At 56.9% G+C, this 17290-nt stretch overlaps 1 protein-coding gene across 1 annotated transcript; it reads right to left on the bottom strand.

Moving 5' to 3' along the window:
* Positions 1-8003: 8003 nt before the first annotated feature.
* Positions 8004-9459, bottom strand: IER5 (immediate early response 5). The gene has a single exon (XM_021545991.3). The coding sequence runs from the start codon at positions 9318-9320 to the stop codon at positions 8616-8618; it is 705 nt and encodes a 234-aa protein (XP_021401666.1). The 5' UTR covers positions 9321-9459; the 3' UTR covers positions 8004-8615.
* Positions 9460-17290: the final 7831 nt, after the last annotated feature.

Genomic DNA, 17290 nt, shown 5'->3' with positions numbered 1-17290 from the left:
GGCGAGTGTGGTACAGGGTAAATCCCTGCTTGAAAACACCAGACAGGGTTTTACAACTCTCCCTGGCCACCCATGCCACACCACAGAGGGAATCATTGAATAGTTTGAGCTGGAAGTAAAGATCCAATCCTCCCGCCCTGTGCAGGGACACTTTCTTCTATCTCAGGTTGCTCCAAACCCCATCCAACCTGGCCTTGGACACTTCCAGGGATAGGACATCCATTTATCTAGGAAACCTGTTCCAAAGCACAGGAAGAAAAGTTCCCTCCCCTGTCCGTCCTTCCGTCCTTCCTGCCTTCCCATGGGAGTTGTGCCTTCCTCCGGATGTGGCTCCTCCCAGCCTCCCCACCATGTCAAGGGCTCACCAGGTCAGACATTCCCACCCCAGCACACAAGGCTGCAAAGGACAGTGGCCAGCTCTGCCCTCCCCACACCCTTGTCCTGAGAGTTTTCCGTCCACTCAGCCCTGGGCTGGGGGTGAGTCTGGGCTCCAGGGGTTTCTCTCTCACCCCAGAGAGGTGAGGGTATCCCATTGCCCCTCACAAGCTTCCCACTCCCACAGGACTCTAGATGCTTGTTGACATTTCACTCTGACTTCTGTAAAACTGCCCTGGGCCAGTTTTGGGCAAAAAAAAACCACATCAGTTCTTCCTGCCTTAAAAAACAGCAGTCCCATTGCCATGGAGATAGAGCACTGCACTGCTCCCACAGCCTCCTTTGTGGAGGCAAGGCAGGGACACTTGGTGCCCTCAGCACCGTGCTTTGGGGACAAACTGCCCCAAGTGCTGCCCTGGCTCCTGGCTTGGCACTTCCACCAACACACACTGCCACCACCCATGCTGGATGGGAGCAGCTGGGATGGAGAACCATGTGTGCTGGCAAAGCCCACCTGCCTGCACTGCTCGATGCCCAAGGTAGTAGGAATAGATCTGAGAAACTGAGTGGGACACGGCTGAAACAGCCACTTCCTCCCTTTTTTCCCCGAGGGATGTTCCAGCCACGCTCCAGCTGGGACCCCAGCTCCATGAGGGACAGTGCCAGGGGGATCCACTGCTGCTGTGCCACACTGCCAGCATCCTCTGCTGCTTCCAGGAGGAGAGCAAGGCACCCTTGAGTGGACACCCACAGGACTCCCACAGAGCAAGCACTGGGGCTCCCACCTCTGCATCCCACTCTGGCCATGCTCCCTGCTTCCTGCTCTCTCTCCCCTTTCCTGCCTCTCCCAGCCCACCCTCCAGATATCCGAGTGAGCCGTGTCCTTCCTGCCCTTCACAGCAGGGCCGGCATGTCCCATCCGCCCAGGCAGCCGTCTGCTTCTCCATTCCCCTCCTCATTCCCCATTCCCTCCCTGTTCCCTATTCCCTCCTCATTCCCCATTCCCTCCCTGTTCCCCATTCCCTCCCTATTCCCCATTCCCTCAATGTCCCCTTCCCCCCCTGTTCCCTGTCCCCATTCCCTCCCTGTTCTCCATTCCCTCCCTATTCCCCATCCCCTACTTATTCCCCATTCCCCCTCTGTCCCCTTTCCCCTGCTGTCCCCCATTCCCTCCTTATTCTCCATTCCCTCCCTGTTCTCCATTCCCCTTTTATTCCCCATTCCCTCCCGTTCCCCATTCCCTCCTTGTTCCCCATTCCCTCCCTGTCCCCATTCCCTCCCGTTCCCCATTCCCTCCCTGTCCCTATTCCCTCCCTATTCCCCATTCCCCTCTTTATTCCCCATCCCTATTCCCTCCCTGTTCCCCATTCCCCTCCTTATTCCCCATTCCCTCAATGTCCCCTTCCCCCGCTATTCCCCATCCCCTCCTTATTCCCCATTCCCCCTCTGTCCCCTTTCCCCCGCTGTCCCCCATTCTCTCCTTATTCCACATTCCCTCCCTGTTCTCCATTCCCCTTTTATTCCCCATTCCCTCCCTGTTCCCCATTCCCTCCCTGTCCCCCATTCCCCTCTTTATTCCCCATTCCCATTCCCTCCCCATCCCCATTCCCTCCCTGTTGCCCATTCCCTGCCTCCCTCCGCTCCGCCCGCCGGGAGCGCAGGGCTCCGCTGGCAGGGCGGAGGCTGGGGCTTGCCAAAGCAAACAGCACACGAGGAGGAGGAGGAGGAGGAGGAGGAGGAGGAGGAGGAGGAGGAGGAGGAGGGCGGCCGAGGCCGGAGCGGGCGAAGGGCAGAGTCCACCCGCGGCCGCAGCTCTGCGCTGGGGAGGTTCCTTCCCCTCGCTTGCCAAATGCTCCGGAGCTTGGCAGGCAGCGGGAGTCAGAGGCAATCCTTGGCTCAGCAGAGCCTGGGATGCTGAGCAGAGCCTCGAGGGGCTGAGCACCTGTGGGAAATTAATTTGTATTACCTATTTACCTTTTTTTTTTTTTTCAATTACCTTAATTAAGCTTTACAAAATTAAAAAAAAAATTACAAAATACATTATTCCGTGATTCAAGTGGTTGTTCTTCATCCGACAAGCACCCTTTGTGCCATCCCTCCTGTGGGTTGGGGTGGGTGGGGGCTGAGCTTCACGAGGTGCGGGAGGGCCAAGGGAAAGCCGATCCCCGGCTGGAGTTCTCCTGCAAGCAATTTAAAGCAAGGTCTTTTCCTCCCGCTTTGCTCGCTGCCAGGAAAAGCAGCAGGAAAATATTTCCCTGGGAATTGTTTTTGTTCCTTCCTCTGTGTCTGTACGCATGAAGCTCTCCTCCGCCTTGGACAAGCTTCAACCTGTCCCGAGGCTCAGATTAATCCCCTGCACGGCCAGGGACGACAGCTGAGGTCAGACGCTGTCAGCAGAGGCAAAGAGGAGGAGGAGGAGGAGGAGGAGGAGACCTTCCCCCTAGGAAACCACATTCGTTCCCAACCAGAGCAGCGAGTATGAAAAAAGACAGCCCTGGCTGCTTCTCCTGAGCAGGAGGTCACCCTGCCACACAGCGGAGCATCCCGCAGGACGGGGACACCTCAGTGCTGGCAGTGCTGCAGAGCCTAAAGCCTGGCTTAAGTACAAGGCCGGTGTGAGCCAGGGTAGCTGCAGGCAGCAAATGCATCTGCAGCCAGGCAGGTCACAGCACGTCACTTCTGGGACATGCAGCTGCCCGAAAACAGGTCAGGGACAATGGGTACCTCTGCTTTTCTGCCAGCCTGGGAAAGGGCTGGCTGGCCTCTTTGGCTGTGGCTGCAGGAAAGGGGAAAAGGATGAGGTGTCCCCTGTGGCTGCACCTAAGAAGAGAGTGCAGGGCCACGAGAGCCAGCCCAGATGCCTGCAGGCAGCTTTCAGCACCTCACTGCCTGGGAGGGAGGGAGAGTGGGAAAGTTGGGATAGAGGGAGAGGGCATCCACCTCAAAGCCGGTCCTCTGGTGTGCAAAGTGCTCAAATACCACCTCAGAGCAACTGGGAGAAACTGGGAGAGCTCAGCTCCAGTAAATGATGCTCCTCAGCCCTGCCCAGGCAGTTTACCTCCCTCTCCTCCCCTTTTTCTCTTTGCCTCGCGTGAGTGCTTGGGAAATAAACGATGACTATTTGCCTGCAGCTCTAAGCCCTTCCCTCCCCCTCTCCCCAGGCTCCATCACCAATAAATCACCCCGCTGGGAGAGAGGGCCAGAGGAAACCAGAGGCACAAAACCTCGAACAGAGCCTTTTTTTTTTCCCCTGCTCTCCCAAGGAGCTCTGCATTTCATTAGGCAGCCAGGCCAGCCCTCGCCCAGCTGGGGAGAAGGAGGGAGGGGAGGGGGGCCCCCTCAGGGTTTGCATGTCGGGAGCAGAAATCACAACCAGAAGACCGAGAGAAGGGAGTTGTTTGTGTTTGTCGCTCATCCCGGTGCTCGCCTGGCCCTGACCCTGCCTCCAGGAACCCGTGCTGGCCTGGAGTAACTCTCTTCTGTTGGGTTTCCTCCTTGCCAAGGCAACTCTGGGCACCTTCCAGCCAGCTTCTCCCCATTCCAGCCATCCCCTCGCCGTGCCAAGCCCTCCCTCTGCCCCGCTCCAGCCTCTCAAAGGATCCTCCTTGGAAGAAGCCCTGGAGTTTTCCATGAGCCTTAGCCCTGCCAGCAAGCTGCACCGCCTTCCCCCTCCCCCTGGGCTGAACCACCCTGCCCAGGAAAACACGGAGCCTCTCCCTGCTCCCCTGCAAGAGCCCCCCAACCCTCTGGGGACCGGGGAGGGGGGTCCCCCCACCCACCCTAAATATACATTGGCAGAGCATCACCGGCAAGCACAGTACATTGGAGACAGATGCAAGCCCCGCAGCAGTACGGGAGATCCAGGCGTGCCTCTCCTCAGCTTTTGGAACGATCATCTAAGCACGCAGCGCTGTGCCACAGTACATCCTCACCCCTCCTTTCCCGCACAGAAACCTGTCCTGGGGGTTTAGCCTTCGGCAAAGCTTCCTGCCAGAGCTGCTCTGATGTCTCCGGGCTGCCCAGGCAGGAGGTACAGCCCCTAGGAATGATCCAATCCTTCTGGGCAGGGAGAGACCCCAGGAGCAGCAGTCCCCAGGGCTGATTCAGTACCCCAAGACAGGGAGAAACCCCAGGAGGTGCAGTCCCCAGGGATGCTCCAGTCCCTCTGGGCAGGGAGAGACCCCAGGAGTTGCAGCCCCCAGGGATGCTCCAGTACCCCCAGGCAAGGAGAGACCCCAGGAGTTGCAGCCCCCAGGGCTGATTCAGTACCCCAAGACAGGGAGAGACCCCAGGAGTTGCAGCCCCCAAGGATGCTTCAGTCCCTCTGGGCAGCGAGAGATCCCAGGAGATGCAGCCCCCAGGGATGATCCAGTTTTTCTGGGCAGGGAGAGACCCCGGGAGATGCAGCCCCCTGGGATGCTCCAGTACTCCAAAGCAGGGAGAGACCCCGGGAGTTGCAGCCCCCAAGGATGCTCCAGTCCCTCTGGGCAGCGAGAGACCCCGGAAGGTGCAGCCCCCAGCGATGCTCCGGTACCCTCGGGCTCCCCAAGGAGGGAGAGGCCCCAGCAGGCGCAGCCCCGCTGCTGGCCTGCCTCCCGCCCCCCTCCCTGCAGCCTGCCGGATTCCTGAGCGCTGACACAGGATGCTGCAGCGGTGAGTGTGCAGGGCCTTCCTCCTCTTCCCATGCCCCAGGAGAGGAGGGATGGCCGGGTTGCATCAGGTTAGGAAGGAGCGAGAGCAGCCGGAGTGAAACGCGGAGCTCCTGCGGATCCCTGGCTGCCCATGGGCTCCCAGCCCCGAGGGTTTCCAGCAGCCCCTGCTGGCACCTGGCCCGGGCCAGACACCTTTAAAGGCCGAGATGATTCACACCTTTGACACTCTCTTATTAGCGAGAGCCGGTTTTAAGTCGTTCCCTCTCCCCAGAAGGAATCCCTGAGGAGAGCTGCAGCCGGGGATTGCTCCTGGATGATTCCAGCAGGAGAAAAGTGAAAAGCTGCTGCCCACCCTCCTTCCTTCCCAAGCATCACCCCGGCAGCCCAGCTGCCGCACTCCCTCTGCCAGCATCTCTCCCAGCCTCCGGCTGTGCTGAAGGATTTTCCCAGCACTTCTCCTCTCCCACGGGACCTGACCCCAACTGGAGGAAGGGCAGCAGCCGAGGCGAGCGCTTCCAGCGGCTCGTTACTATTCTAGGAAGGGTAGGATCCTGCCATCTTCCCATTAAGTCATCTCCTCCTCGACCCGGTGGGGCAGTTTCCATAGGAGTCACCCTCTGTCCCAAGTGATGGAAGTTTTTATTTTTATCTGGCTTATTTATGCACTTCTCTTCCCTCCTTCATCATTGGCCTGAGCAGTCAGTTTGGGTCATTAGCCTCAGCTTGAGCTCATTCCCTGTCCCCTCCATCAGCCTCATCTCTGTAGTTCTGTGAGCAGAAGGAAAAGTCCAGGGGTACAAGCAGCACAACAGAACAGATGAGTTAAGGTAAACAAACCCAGCTTAGATAAAAGTGATTATAGGAATTGAAAAAAAAAAAAAAAAAAAAAAAAAGAAAAAAAAGGCACTTGGTGAGTAAAAAATAGAATTAAACAGAGCAGAAAAAATTATTCCAAAAGTAACACAGTACCATTATTTGGAATCTTTTCAATTTGAGGCTGGTTTGGTCCAGACCCCTCAGCAGAGCTCACCAGCAGCTATCACATCTCTGTTATTTTTTGATTTTTTTCTGTGCCTGAACCACAGCAGCCAGAGGTCCCAGGGAGCAAACCCCACACGTCAAAACCCAGCCAGGGGATCAAACGAGGCGTGTGTCAGCACAGCAGATGGAGCTGGGCCGGGTCTTTCGGGGACACGGCTCCATGGCCATGAGCTGGGGAGAACTGGCTCACCTCAGGTATCTCCACGGGAGGTCACACGATCCCGAGGGAGCTGCGTGGGCATCTGTGGGCAGTCTCTGCCCTGTTGGCAGGGGCCAGCAGCAATTAAGGTGTTGCACAACTCTCCTCTGGAAGACAGAGTAGATACGAGCGCTGCTGGGTGCTCTGTGCCAGAGGGAGGTTGGGTCTTGCCTGTGTAGGGACACCAGGGCCACACAAACCAGCAGGACCAGGTGATCTTCCAGGGGCTGGATGCCCAGAAAATGCTTGGAAATGCCAAAATCAGGAATGCCCCCATCCCATTTTGGGATTTGGATACTGGGCAAAATCATTCACTTCCATGGAGATGTTGCTGGTGGAGAAGGAGCAGGACTAAAAGCTGCTCTCCTCAGCCTTGGGAAGGAAACTCTGCTGGTGTAGGAAAAGAGGCTGTTTCCATCCTCCAGCCCAGCTTCTGACCCTAAGGGCAGGAGAGCTGGGGGGGATAGTACTGTGTAGCCATCCTCCTTCTCCTCCCAGTCTCCTCTCACTGGATATCCTCCTCATCTCCCTTGAGACAGGAATGAGAGTGTGAGGTTCTCCTGGAAAACACCTTCCCATCACTTCCCAAAGGTCAGAGAGTGAAATGTCTCATCACACCCCATTTCCTTGTGTCATCTACCAGACTGAAATTGTGCCACCATTAGGTGCAATTACCTAGAAAATTAAGATGGTAGGACTTTTACTGAAGAATAAGGAGCTATTAAATTGTACACCAAGTAGCAGAGCTGCCTCAAAGCCACCCCAGACCAGGCACTTTCTCCTAATCTCTCCCATCCTCCTGCTTTGGGATGACCCAGCCCAACATCTCCAGTTTCTCACAGGACCAAGGTGTTAAAAACCCTTCGCTGGCCACTTTTCATGCTCATCCCCAAAACAGGTTCCCAAGGCTCAGCCAGATATCCCAGGCTGCATTTCATAGCAAACAAACATCTTCGACTTGCCAGAAATGCAATCCCCAGTTGAAAAGTTCATTAATTAGGAGCAGAGAAGCCTCTAGTGAATCTTCCAGCAAGAAGCAGGAAAAAAAAAAAAATTCCCCCACAATTCAGTGTAATTACAACGCCTTGGGGCACTCCATTCACTGCGAAGCCGAGGCCAAACTTTTTCTCCCCACCCCTAACAGCAGGAACTTTAACCCAGTTATAGTTTTACTGATAATGAAAGGGAAAAAAAACCCTCCTGATATTTATCGTTTGAACTATTCTGCAAGTAACAGCAAAGAAGAGGCACAGAAACACTTCTTGCAGAGCAGTAGCTGTGTTCTGCCGGGTAAAATCCACTCGCACAGCCCCAAACCCAGATCTCCGATCAGGCAATGCTGGAAGCCAGCGCTCAGCCCAGCTGCGCCACAGGCCTGGTCAGACTGCACCCAGCTGCTCCTCAGGGATTTAGCAACCGCTTTCCACCCACAGACAGTGACTCTGCACATTAGGTACTTTCAGAGCAAGACCTCAAATGCCACAGCAGCACCGGCCCCGAGAAGAGGCTGTAGCCAGAAGAGCAGCGGGAGCACCTGGAAGATCCTGGGAAGGACTCCAGGCACCCTGACATAAGTTCCCTTTCTTCCCCAGCTCCCAGAAGAGCTGGACTCCAACCCACCCCAAGCCTCTGGCGAGGCTGGGTGGATCCAGCCACAGACATGCAGAACCACACCCCGGCTGCTGCCTGCCCTCCTCCCCCTCGAGCCAGTGGGGCACAAACAGGAACTAGGCTCATACACTTGAAAATATTTAATACGTGTTGTACACGTAGAAATTACATTTTATACAAAACATGATACATCACTGAAGGAGAACACTGTACAAAATTCCCTACGGGAGCCCCAAGCCTTTATACAACAAAGACCGGGAGTTACCAAGCCTAACAAACAGGCTCAAGGACTTTCCGTCAGAGCGTCTGTAAACTTCGTTCCTCTCAATAAACACTTTTAAAAAGCACCATGTAATAGTTCTGACCTAAACCTTTCCAAAATAGAGACTTTATTTAATAAACTTAATACTTTCCAAGCTTAAAATATCACCCGCCGGGGGCGCCCCCGGGGTCGGCGGCAGCCGAGGAGCCTCCCCCGGGCGCCGGGGAGGGCGGCGGCGGCTCTGCCGGGAAGGGGAATTCCGGGAGGGCAGGGCCGGGGGCGCTCCCAGGGCGGGTGCCGGCAGCCGGGACCCGGCGGGGAACGGGGAAGCGCTGCCGCCGCTGCCCCGCGGTCCCTCCCGTGCGGCGGCGCAGGGCGCCGGGTCTGGCCGGCGCCGGAGCCCCGCGGCGCTCGGTGGGTGTCACCTCCGGGCCCCGCGGCCCGCGGCGGGGAGCCAGTCTCTGCGGCCGGGCCATCAGAAGGCCACGATGGCCGTGCTCCAGGGGTTGAGGGTCCGCAGCACCGGCTCGTCGCAGCAGATCTGTCCCGGCTCGGCCGCCGCCTCGGCGGGCGCCGTGCCCGCCGCCGCTTCGCCGCCGTCCAGAGGCGGTCGCCGCCGGCCCTTGGGCTCCTTGCTGAGCAGTCCCGAGAAGCTGGAGCCGAAGATGCTGATGAGGCTGGCCACGTTGCCCGTCTCCATGTCCTCCTGCTCGCACGGCGGCGAGGGCGGCGGTGGCAGCGGCGGCGGCTCCTCCTCCTCGCGGCGGGGCTTCTTCACCGGGGAGCCCGCCTGGCCGCGCTCGCCGGCGCTCCGCTTGCGGGGGCAGTGCGGCGGCGGGGGGGCCCCGGCGCAGCCCCCGCGGTTCTCGCCGCAGCAACAGCGCCGCGGCCGGGGGCCCTGGCAGTCCCTGCCCGCCTCGTCCTGCGGGGGCGGCGGCGGCTCCTCGGCCGCCCAGGCGGCGGTGCGGGGCGGCGGCTCCTCCTCGGGGTGGCCGGCGGGCGCGGGGGGCGGCTCGGGCGGGCAGCCCGGCTCGCTCAGGTAGACCTGTCGGGCGCTGCGCAGCACCAGCGACACCAGGAGGTTCTTGTGCAGCTTCAGGCCGCCGCGCTGGCCCCGCGCGCTGTAGATCTTGCCTAGAGAGATGCTGACGATGCGATGCGCCTCCAGCTTGAACTCCATGGGGAAAGCAGGTGGGCGAAGGGGGGGGTGATTTAAAAAAAAACAGTTAAAACCCCGAGCCGAGCGGCGACCCGTGCCTCACCCCAGCTCCGCACGCCGCCCCTTCGCGCCGCAGACTGAGCGAGCCCACGCGCCCGCCCGCCTTTTATACCGCCCCCGCCTCGGCCAATCAGGGAGCGCCGCCGGCCGCTCCAACCGCCGGCTGGCCCCCGCGCGCGCGCTCCGGCCAATGGCGGCGCAGGGCAGCGCGTTCGAAAGCTCGCCCCGCGGAGAGGGCTCTTAAAGCGGCAACGCCAGCGCGCCGCGCGGGTGGGGCCCACCGCGGAACCCCACGCGGGCGGCGCGGGGAATTTCGGCCAAAGCGATGGAAACGTTTCCCTGGGGAGGGAAAAACAACAGACAACAAACCGAACAAAACAAATCCAACCCAGCGCAGCCTCCGTTTTGTCAGGTTGGGGACGTTTCCCGCAATTTCAGCCCCTTGTCTGGGATCTTACTGCGCTAGAGAAGGAGCTGGTGGTGGTGATGGCTGGAGGGTGAAATGTGTCTGTGAGGATTTCAGGGAAAATCTGCCCTGATGTGGAACAAAGCCGTGCTTGCCCAGCTGCCAGGCAGAATTCTGCTCCAGGGGCCTGGCAGTGAAGCTCCCAGAAAGCCCAGGGCAGAGAGAAGATCCACAACAGGGCTGGGAAAGGCTGTAGGGGAGGGCAAATAGAGCATCTCCAAGTGTGATGGGGACCACGGCAAACTGGAGCATCTTGTTTGGGAGCTGGAATCTTACTGTGAAAGCTGGTGGCAGGATCATCCAGGTGGCTGAGGGACAGAGGAGACAACACATGCAGCCCCCAGACACAGCTGCAGGCACCAGGGAGGCATCCAAGAAAGCTTGGAGGGTGTTTCAGAGCTTGGTGTGCAGACCTTCCTCCTTCCACCAAGGACTAACCACCACTTGCAAACAGAAAAGAAGTGAAAGGGCCTAAAATTAAGGAAGTTCAACATGCTGCCCCAGAGTATCAGTTTCCATTCCCAGATGACATATAACAACTTGCTTCCATCCCTTTTTTCCCCAGGGGATGAATCCACAAACTCCCCCAAGGGAAAGCCACAGGCTATCATGATGTTTTGTTGGCACAACCTGTCGCCATGTCCTGGCCTTCTAGAAGGAAAAAAGGGTGGCGGGTCACAGAGGTAACAAAAAAAAAAAAAGTGAAGATGAGGCCACACCAATGCATAGTTGACATAGCAAGAGCCTTCTTCAAAAAAAAAAAACCGTGCTCAGGACAAATGTATGTTTTCCTCCTGGTCAAACACAGATGGTAAACCTCAAAATGTCACTCTCTGGGTGTCAGACACAATAGCATCTCAGCCTGGATGTTGACATCTCAAAATGCCCAGCCCTTCTCCACCAAACCTGCCGTGCTCCATCTGAAGTGACCCGAGCGGGGCACTCTCAGCCACACGGCCAAAACAGCCAAGCCTGGCTTCCCCCACAGACAAAAAGTCCCACAGACACAAGGTCCCAGCTTAGCCCACAGCAGGGAGAGCCTGTCCTGGCCGCAGGGAGCGGGGCTGTCCCCTCCACACCCGGCGTGGGAGGCCGGAGGGACGCGAGCTCCAGCGGTGGGAACCGAGGCTTTCCCGACCTGCCAAACCTGCTCCCCGCCCCTCGCAGGGCCAGCAACACCCTGTCCTGAGCCCTCGGGTCAGCCTAACCAGCCAGGGCAGCTCTGGGCTTGCATGCCTGCGAGTGCAGTCACGGCTCTTCACCCGCCACCAGTGTCCCCTTGGTGGCACAGGGCTGGCTGTGTGCCTGGGAGATGCAAGGCCAGCTCTGGGACTACTGTTTGCCAGATCTGGGCACTTGCATCTTCAGCAAAGGGTCAGAAAGTCAGATTTGATGCATCTCTCAGCTAGGCATATCCCAACTCGGGGACTAAAAGCAGCAGTGCAAAGTCATCACACCAGCTGGGAAAAGCCCAAGGCGGGTGGAGGAGGCAGAGCGTGGGAGCTCTGCGGGGTGAAGATGCCTGGATCGGAGCAGACTGACCTGTTCTGCTGCTCACCACCTCACCCCCATGGCATGAGGCACCACTTCTCTGCAGGCACTGCCTTTTGGCCGCTACCCTGCCTGGGAGCAGGCGGGCCAGCAGCCCCTCCCGGCTCTGGCCAGGGATTAGCAGGATGGGGATGGGGACTGAGTGATCCCTCGTCCCTCTCAGTGCTCAGACAGAGCACCAGCAGGGAGGGGCAGAGGTGCAGGAGAGCTGGCACCCAGCACCACGAGTTTCACCCACCAACACCACGTCTGGTGTCAGGCACAACCATCAGCACGGTATTCCTAGGGCACCAAAGCTCTGCCTCGACATCTGCCTGCTCTCCGTGCCCTTTGCAGAGGTGGGATGATGGTTTTTCCTTTTCCACAACAACATCTCATCTCAGAATCACGGTCCAGGACATTTGCCAAAGCAAAGGTGCACACACACACTATATCAATACGTATATCATTATCTAAAGTGGGTTGCTTCACAGACACATTCTTATCCCTGGGAACGACCCAAAGACTAGGCTGGCTTTTTGCGTGTCAAAGCGATCTTTTCCATTTGTTTTCCAGCAGGAACTACCATGAATGGCAATTATCCTCGGGAGTGGGGGGGATCCACGGGCGAGGACGAGCAGCCGGTTGAAGGCAGGCATATTTTGGTGGCAGCTCTGCCGCTCCCTCCCCGGCTGATGTCATGCTTTAGTAACTTTGAGGCCGAGTCACATGGCGGCTTCTGAGGTCAGCGCCTGGGGTGGCTTTGTCTGCCTTCCTTGTGGCTGCCCCGAGGCTCCTGCCCGCGCCCGGGGCTGCCCTCCGAGCACGGCGATCCGCTGCTAGCCGCGGCTCGGCATCGCCGCGCTTCCCACAGCTGGGCACAGCTGGATGCACCCCCCGGTCCATCCCTCCGCCCGCCCCGCGGAAGGGACATCGCCCCCAGCCCTGCGGGTCAGGGGGGGATCCAGGAGAAGGAGGCGGAGGGAAAGGGTGTGACCGGCCGCTCTAATCTCCGCATGTGATCCGGCGGGGTTGGAAGGGGTTTGACGAACAATTAACAATCCTCCGGCTCAGCTGCTGTTTCCCGAAATAGCTCTGGCACGGGAGCAGGAGGAGGAGGAGGAAGGGGGAGGAAGGGCCGGGCTGGCTGGCAGACAAAGGTGGCCTCTCCGCCAGCAGAGCTGCGGCCGGCGCGGTGGCGAGGAGGCAGCCCCGGTGGGCCACCTGGAAAGGAAAACAATGCGACATAAAAGCGGCTCGAGGGAGGGAGGAAGCAGCTTGTGGTACGACTAATAATTGCAGAGGGCTGCGCGCACGCCCCCGGCTTTTTTGGAAGCGTTTCAATTCCGAGCAGAGGAGGTCGGCGCCGGGATGCTCGCTGGGGATTCGTGCGGTCGCATCTTGGCCGGGAGCGGCGGGGGATGCTGGGGGAGCCCCAGCTCCGGCAGCATCGCGGCTCTGCCGGTCCCCGAGCCTGGCTGAGCTCCGTCCCGGCCCTTCCCATCCCGGCCCGGCCCGGCCATCTGGCTCCCAGCACGGCCCCCCGCGGAATGAGGATGTGGTTAGCGAGATCCTGTTCCGACAGCGGCGCCTGACCCCTTCCTCAGCCCCCCGCCAGCTCCTCGCTGTCACCAAATGTGCGGCCCAGGCCCCAGGGGGAAGCCGGATGCAGGAAAGAGGTGGAAAACCCTCCAGCTGGGATGGACAGTGAAATTAGGGTGTCCTCGAAGCACACGCTGAAGTCATCCACCAGCGGCTGTCCCAGTGCTGCTGCCGTGCATCGATGCCTCTCTCTTCTATTCGCACCAGGATTCATGAATTAGACCCATCCTGAGAGGAGGATGTGAACAAATCCATCAAAAGCCCCTCACCACCAGCGGTGCTGAGGCAAAAGCCTTGGCACCAACAGCTGCCTGGAGCAAAAACAGAACTTCAGGACAGCCAAAACCCCAGGGAGATCCAGGCACGTCCCCCAGTGATTGCTGACGTAAACAAAACAGGACCGGGAAGAACGTTTCCAAATGGGAATCTATCCGCAGCTTGAGTTCATTTCTGGATGGGAATAAACATCTAATTGCAAGGCACCCATGTGGGGCTCAGGAGTAAGAGAGGAAGGTTGTCTTGGGTTGGGTTTTTTCCCCAGAAAAATCAATGATTCACGTGGATGCAGTCTGGACGTGCCACAATCGGATATTGGTAACTAATCCCCCAGGGTTCCCAACTGCTCTGCTTTATCCTTGCTTGGAGATAAGGTCAGAAAAGCTGGGAAACATCCCAAAACACAGCCCAGAGAGCCAAACACTAATCGCTGATGAATGAAAAACAAACACAAGTGAAACAAATACAAACAAATCAATACAAACCTAAACCCAGAGGAGAGGAAGCAGCTCCCCTGGCTTCTGAGAGCGCTGAGACACCCGCCCCAAAACCACAGTGAGGTGTGAGCCTGCAGCACAGCCGTGTACTAGAAAGCAAAGGGGTTTTCCAGGGTTAAAACCCCCTTCCCATGGCAGAGATCATAGTGCTACTATCCCAGGCAGGCAAGACTCTTTCCTACACTTTTTTTTTTTTTTAATTTTCACCAGTGATCTGGGATTCCTCCTGCACAAATGATTTAAAATTTCCCTTCTCTCCTTCTGAGCCACTGGCCTGGGATTTCCCTCTGCTCCCCTGGAGAACAGTGACCTGTCCCTCTGCCCATCAGATATCCTGCTGCTCCTCCAACAACCTCTCCAAACACAATGAGGGGGAAAAAAAATCCCACTCCCAGCTATCAGCTTCTTTAGGCATCTGTTTCCCTTGGAAAAAATGTGACCCCCTCATCTTTCAGTGGGTTATGGTACTGGTTTGGGTTTCCTGGGGAAAAAATGCATTTATTTGTCTGGGGTTTCCTATCAGACAACCCTCCTATTGTAGTCCACCTTCCTGTATGTTTTTTGCCCTCTCTGATAGGCCTGCAATGGGTCCTGTGCCACATCCAAAGGCTGCCTTGTGTCCAGGGCATAAAGAAACAGGCCAGCCCTGGGATGCAAAGCCCGTGTTTTTCACCGGAGTGATTTTCTCCCCAGCAAACTCTGAGCTGAAGCAGGCAGCAGCCTCGGTGACAGGGGCTAAACATCTCCAATTAATCACGGGAGCTCCGCAGGCGCAGCCCGGCAATCCGCAGGGTGCTTTGTCTGCCCAAAGGAGGCTCTGCCTAATTATTTTCCCCCCCCTCTCCCTGTATCTCAATGTCACCTTCCTCGTAGCCACGGGGCAAACGACAGCCGCGTTCCCAGAGTGCAGATGTGTCCTCGGTGCCATTGCTTCCCGCTTAGGCGGGATGGGGAGGTGGCACAGGGATGCTCCCCAGCCATGGAGATGCCTGCTCTGCTTCCAGCTCCCCCGGGACCTTGGGACCTGCCAGAAAATCACAGCACAGAGTAGCAGCCACCGCTGAGAGCAGCAAGGGCAGAGCAGATCCTCTGCAAGGGCAGAGCAGATCCTCTCTGTGTCAAATCCCTCCTCCCACCAAGGGAAACTGAGAAACGAAACATCTGTGCCTGGCGGCAGGGCTGACTGCCTCAGCTCCTGCTGATCCCTGCCCCTTCCCTCTTCCTTCAACCACCTTGTCCTTCTCAAGGCTGGTGGGGAGCCCAGAGCCCACAGAGATAGATCATCCATGGACACGGGGATTATGAGGAAGTTGTTAGGGTTTAAATCCTTCTAATTTCACCCATAACAAGGACCCTGGCAGTCCAGCACCTCGCTGCTGCAATTGAACGATCTCTTTGCAAGATCTCAGCATCCCTGGCATCCCACAGCAGGCAATCCCAGAGATTCATCCTGCAGAAAGAAATGCTGCCTTTCCTCAATTTCATTTCCCCATTTTATTCACCAGAACACTGAATATTCAACTCCAGACCAGTGTTTTGTATCGTCATTCCTGCCTTAATCATCTTAAAACCACTACTGGCAATTTTCAACTATCACTAAAAGTGAAAATGAGGAGGAAAACCACCAAAGCATCTGAAAACCTTTATGGCATGTTCCTTTAGCTATAAAGCCTTTTCAGGGGTGGGGAAGGGAAAGTCCCCTCTACTTTTATAAATCCAAATTCAAACCGATCCAGCTTTTCCCTGAGAAGAAAAGGCACTTCTTCCACACCAAATGCACATTCTTTGCACCAAGCTAGGATGGGATCACACACCCCCCTGTGCATGTACACACATGCCAGAAAGATTTTCCTGATAGAAGTTCCAGGGAGCCCAGCTCTTCCCTGCAGACAGCTGGGATTCTGATGAGTTGGCACTTTTCACGCTGCAGAAACGTTTCATCAGATCTTTCCTGACCAGTTCTGCAGCTGTGTGCCCTGCACCCAGCTCTCCTCTCCCAGCAGGAATTGCTTAGCTGAGCATGCTGAAGAACTCCCAAAAAACTCCTCGCTGCCTCCAAGCCCCAGATCAGAGCTTCCCATATGGGATAGCAAAAAATAGCCTCATTCTAAAAGATACAAACCACAGCATGGCTGGAGTGGCTTTCAGGTGAAAATCTAAATTATTCACTACATCACGTAAATTAAGTTCTAGCATAAAAGACCAGGCTGCCTCTTTTATCCCTTGAAAGTTTACAACTTTCTTAGATTTTGGTAAAAATCCTTATTTTCAGCCCTCTCAGCTCTGTGAAGCTTTACACCTTTTTGCAAATGGACTCAACGATCTTAGGTATTTTCCAACCCAATTCTGTGATTCTGTAAAATAAGAAATAAAGATACTTTCAAATACGTGAATAAAGCATTCACATAATTTATTGAAGGATTTCTGCAAGTCCTGGCTAGTCATTCTAGTAGGCTACAGGATATTTTCCCATTTCCATTCCCAGTGCAGCAAAGGTTTTGGGCACAGCTGGAAGTCACAGGAGGATCATGAGGTTTTGGGCAAGCACAAGGTCTCTGTGGGACAGGGACAGACAAACTGGAGCAGCGACTCCTTGGAACTCTTGTTTGTTCCTGGAGGGAACCTCCCACGCTAAGCACACCTTTGGCAGGGACGCCCCAAATCCTGCCAGCGTGGGAAAGTCATCCCAAATTCAGCAAGGAAGGGCCAGCAAATGCCAGCCCTAAAGCTGCCACCTGTTGCAGCACTCCTGGTGTGGGGCTGGCCGGAGCAGGAGGTGGATTTCTGAGCCCAAGAAATGCAGGAACCGGTTCAACGTGTGCCGCAGCCTTCCCACCCCAGGCTGAGCGTGAGGAAAGCTGCTGGGATTGCAAAAGCTGGCTCTCCTGTTCCCATGCTGAGGAGGCACCACTGCAAATGGGGTTTGTGCCCATTCCCTGCCTTTGCTCGGGATGCTGGGCCACTGCCACCTTTGGGAAGCACAGGCCAGGATGTGCTCTTTGCTTAAAATTTGGGGGATTCCTCCTGGCCAAGCCTCTGCAAAATCAACTCACGTGGGAGTAAGGCTGTGTGTATGTGGATGGGGACATCTCCCAGAGCTCTGCAGGCACCATCCCTCTCCTGCCAGCTGCTGCAAGCCCAGGGCTACCTGTGCTCAGCTCCTAAAGAGCCCAGAGATTTGAGAGAGGTGGGAATGAGGGATCCCCACCCGGGCATGGACAGCATCCAAGCGACACAGGGCTGTTCTCACCCCACAGAAGGGGAGGAAGGAAGCCGTGCCTGTGCCTCTGCAGGGCAGGAAGGGCAGCAGGAGCCGAGCAGGCTGCCTGTCACTCCCTCCTGCTTCCTCCCTCACTGCCTGGGAACACAGCCTGCCTGGGCCACTCCTGCCGGGCACCCCGTGCCAGGGACAGGGCCCCACAGTGCCAAGGTTTTGCTCTGTGAAACCGGGTGAAGGAGGCCAGCTGGCTGGTTTATATGAGGTTTGAAAGACTGCAAATCTTGTGAGAAGGAAGGGGTTTAGTCTCCTGGCTTTAGCATAAAGCACAAAATTCCTTCCC

This window comes from Lonchura striata, chromosome 8, assembly GCF_050655825.1.
Source record: "Lonchura striata isolate lonStrDom1 chromosome 8, ASM5065582v1, whole genome shotgun sequence".
NCBI classification, from domain to species: Eukaryota; Metazoa; Chordata; class Aves; order Passeriformes; family Estrildidae; genus Lonchura; species Lonchura striata.
Note: the sequence above shows the minus strand (reverse complement) of the source record. Positions and strands in the feature narration are given on the sequence as shown.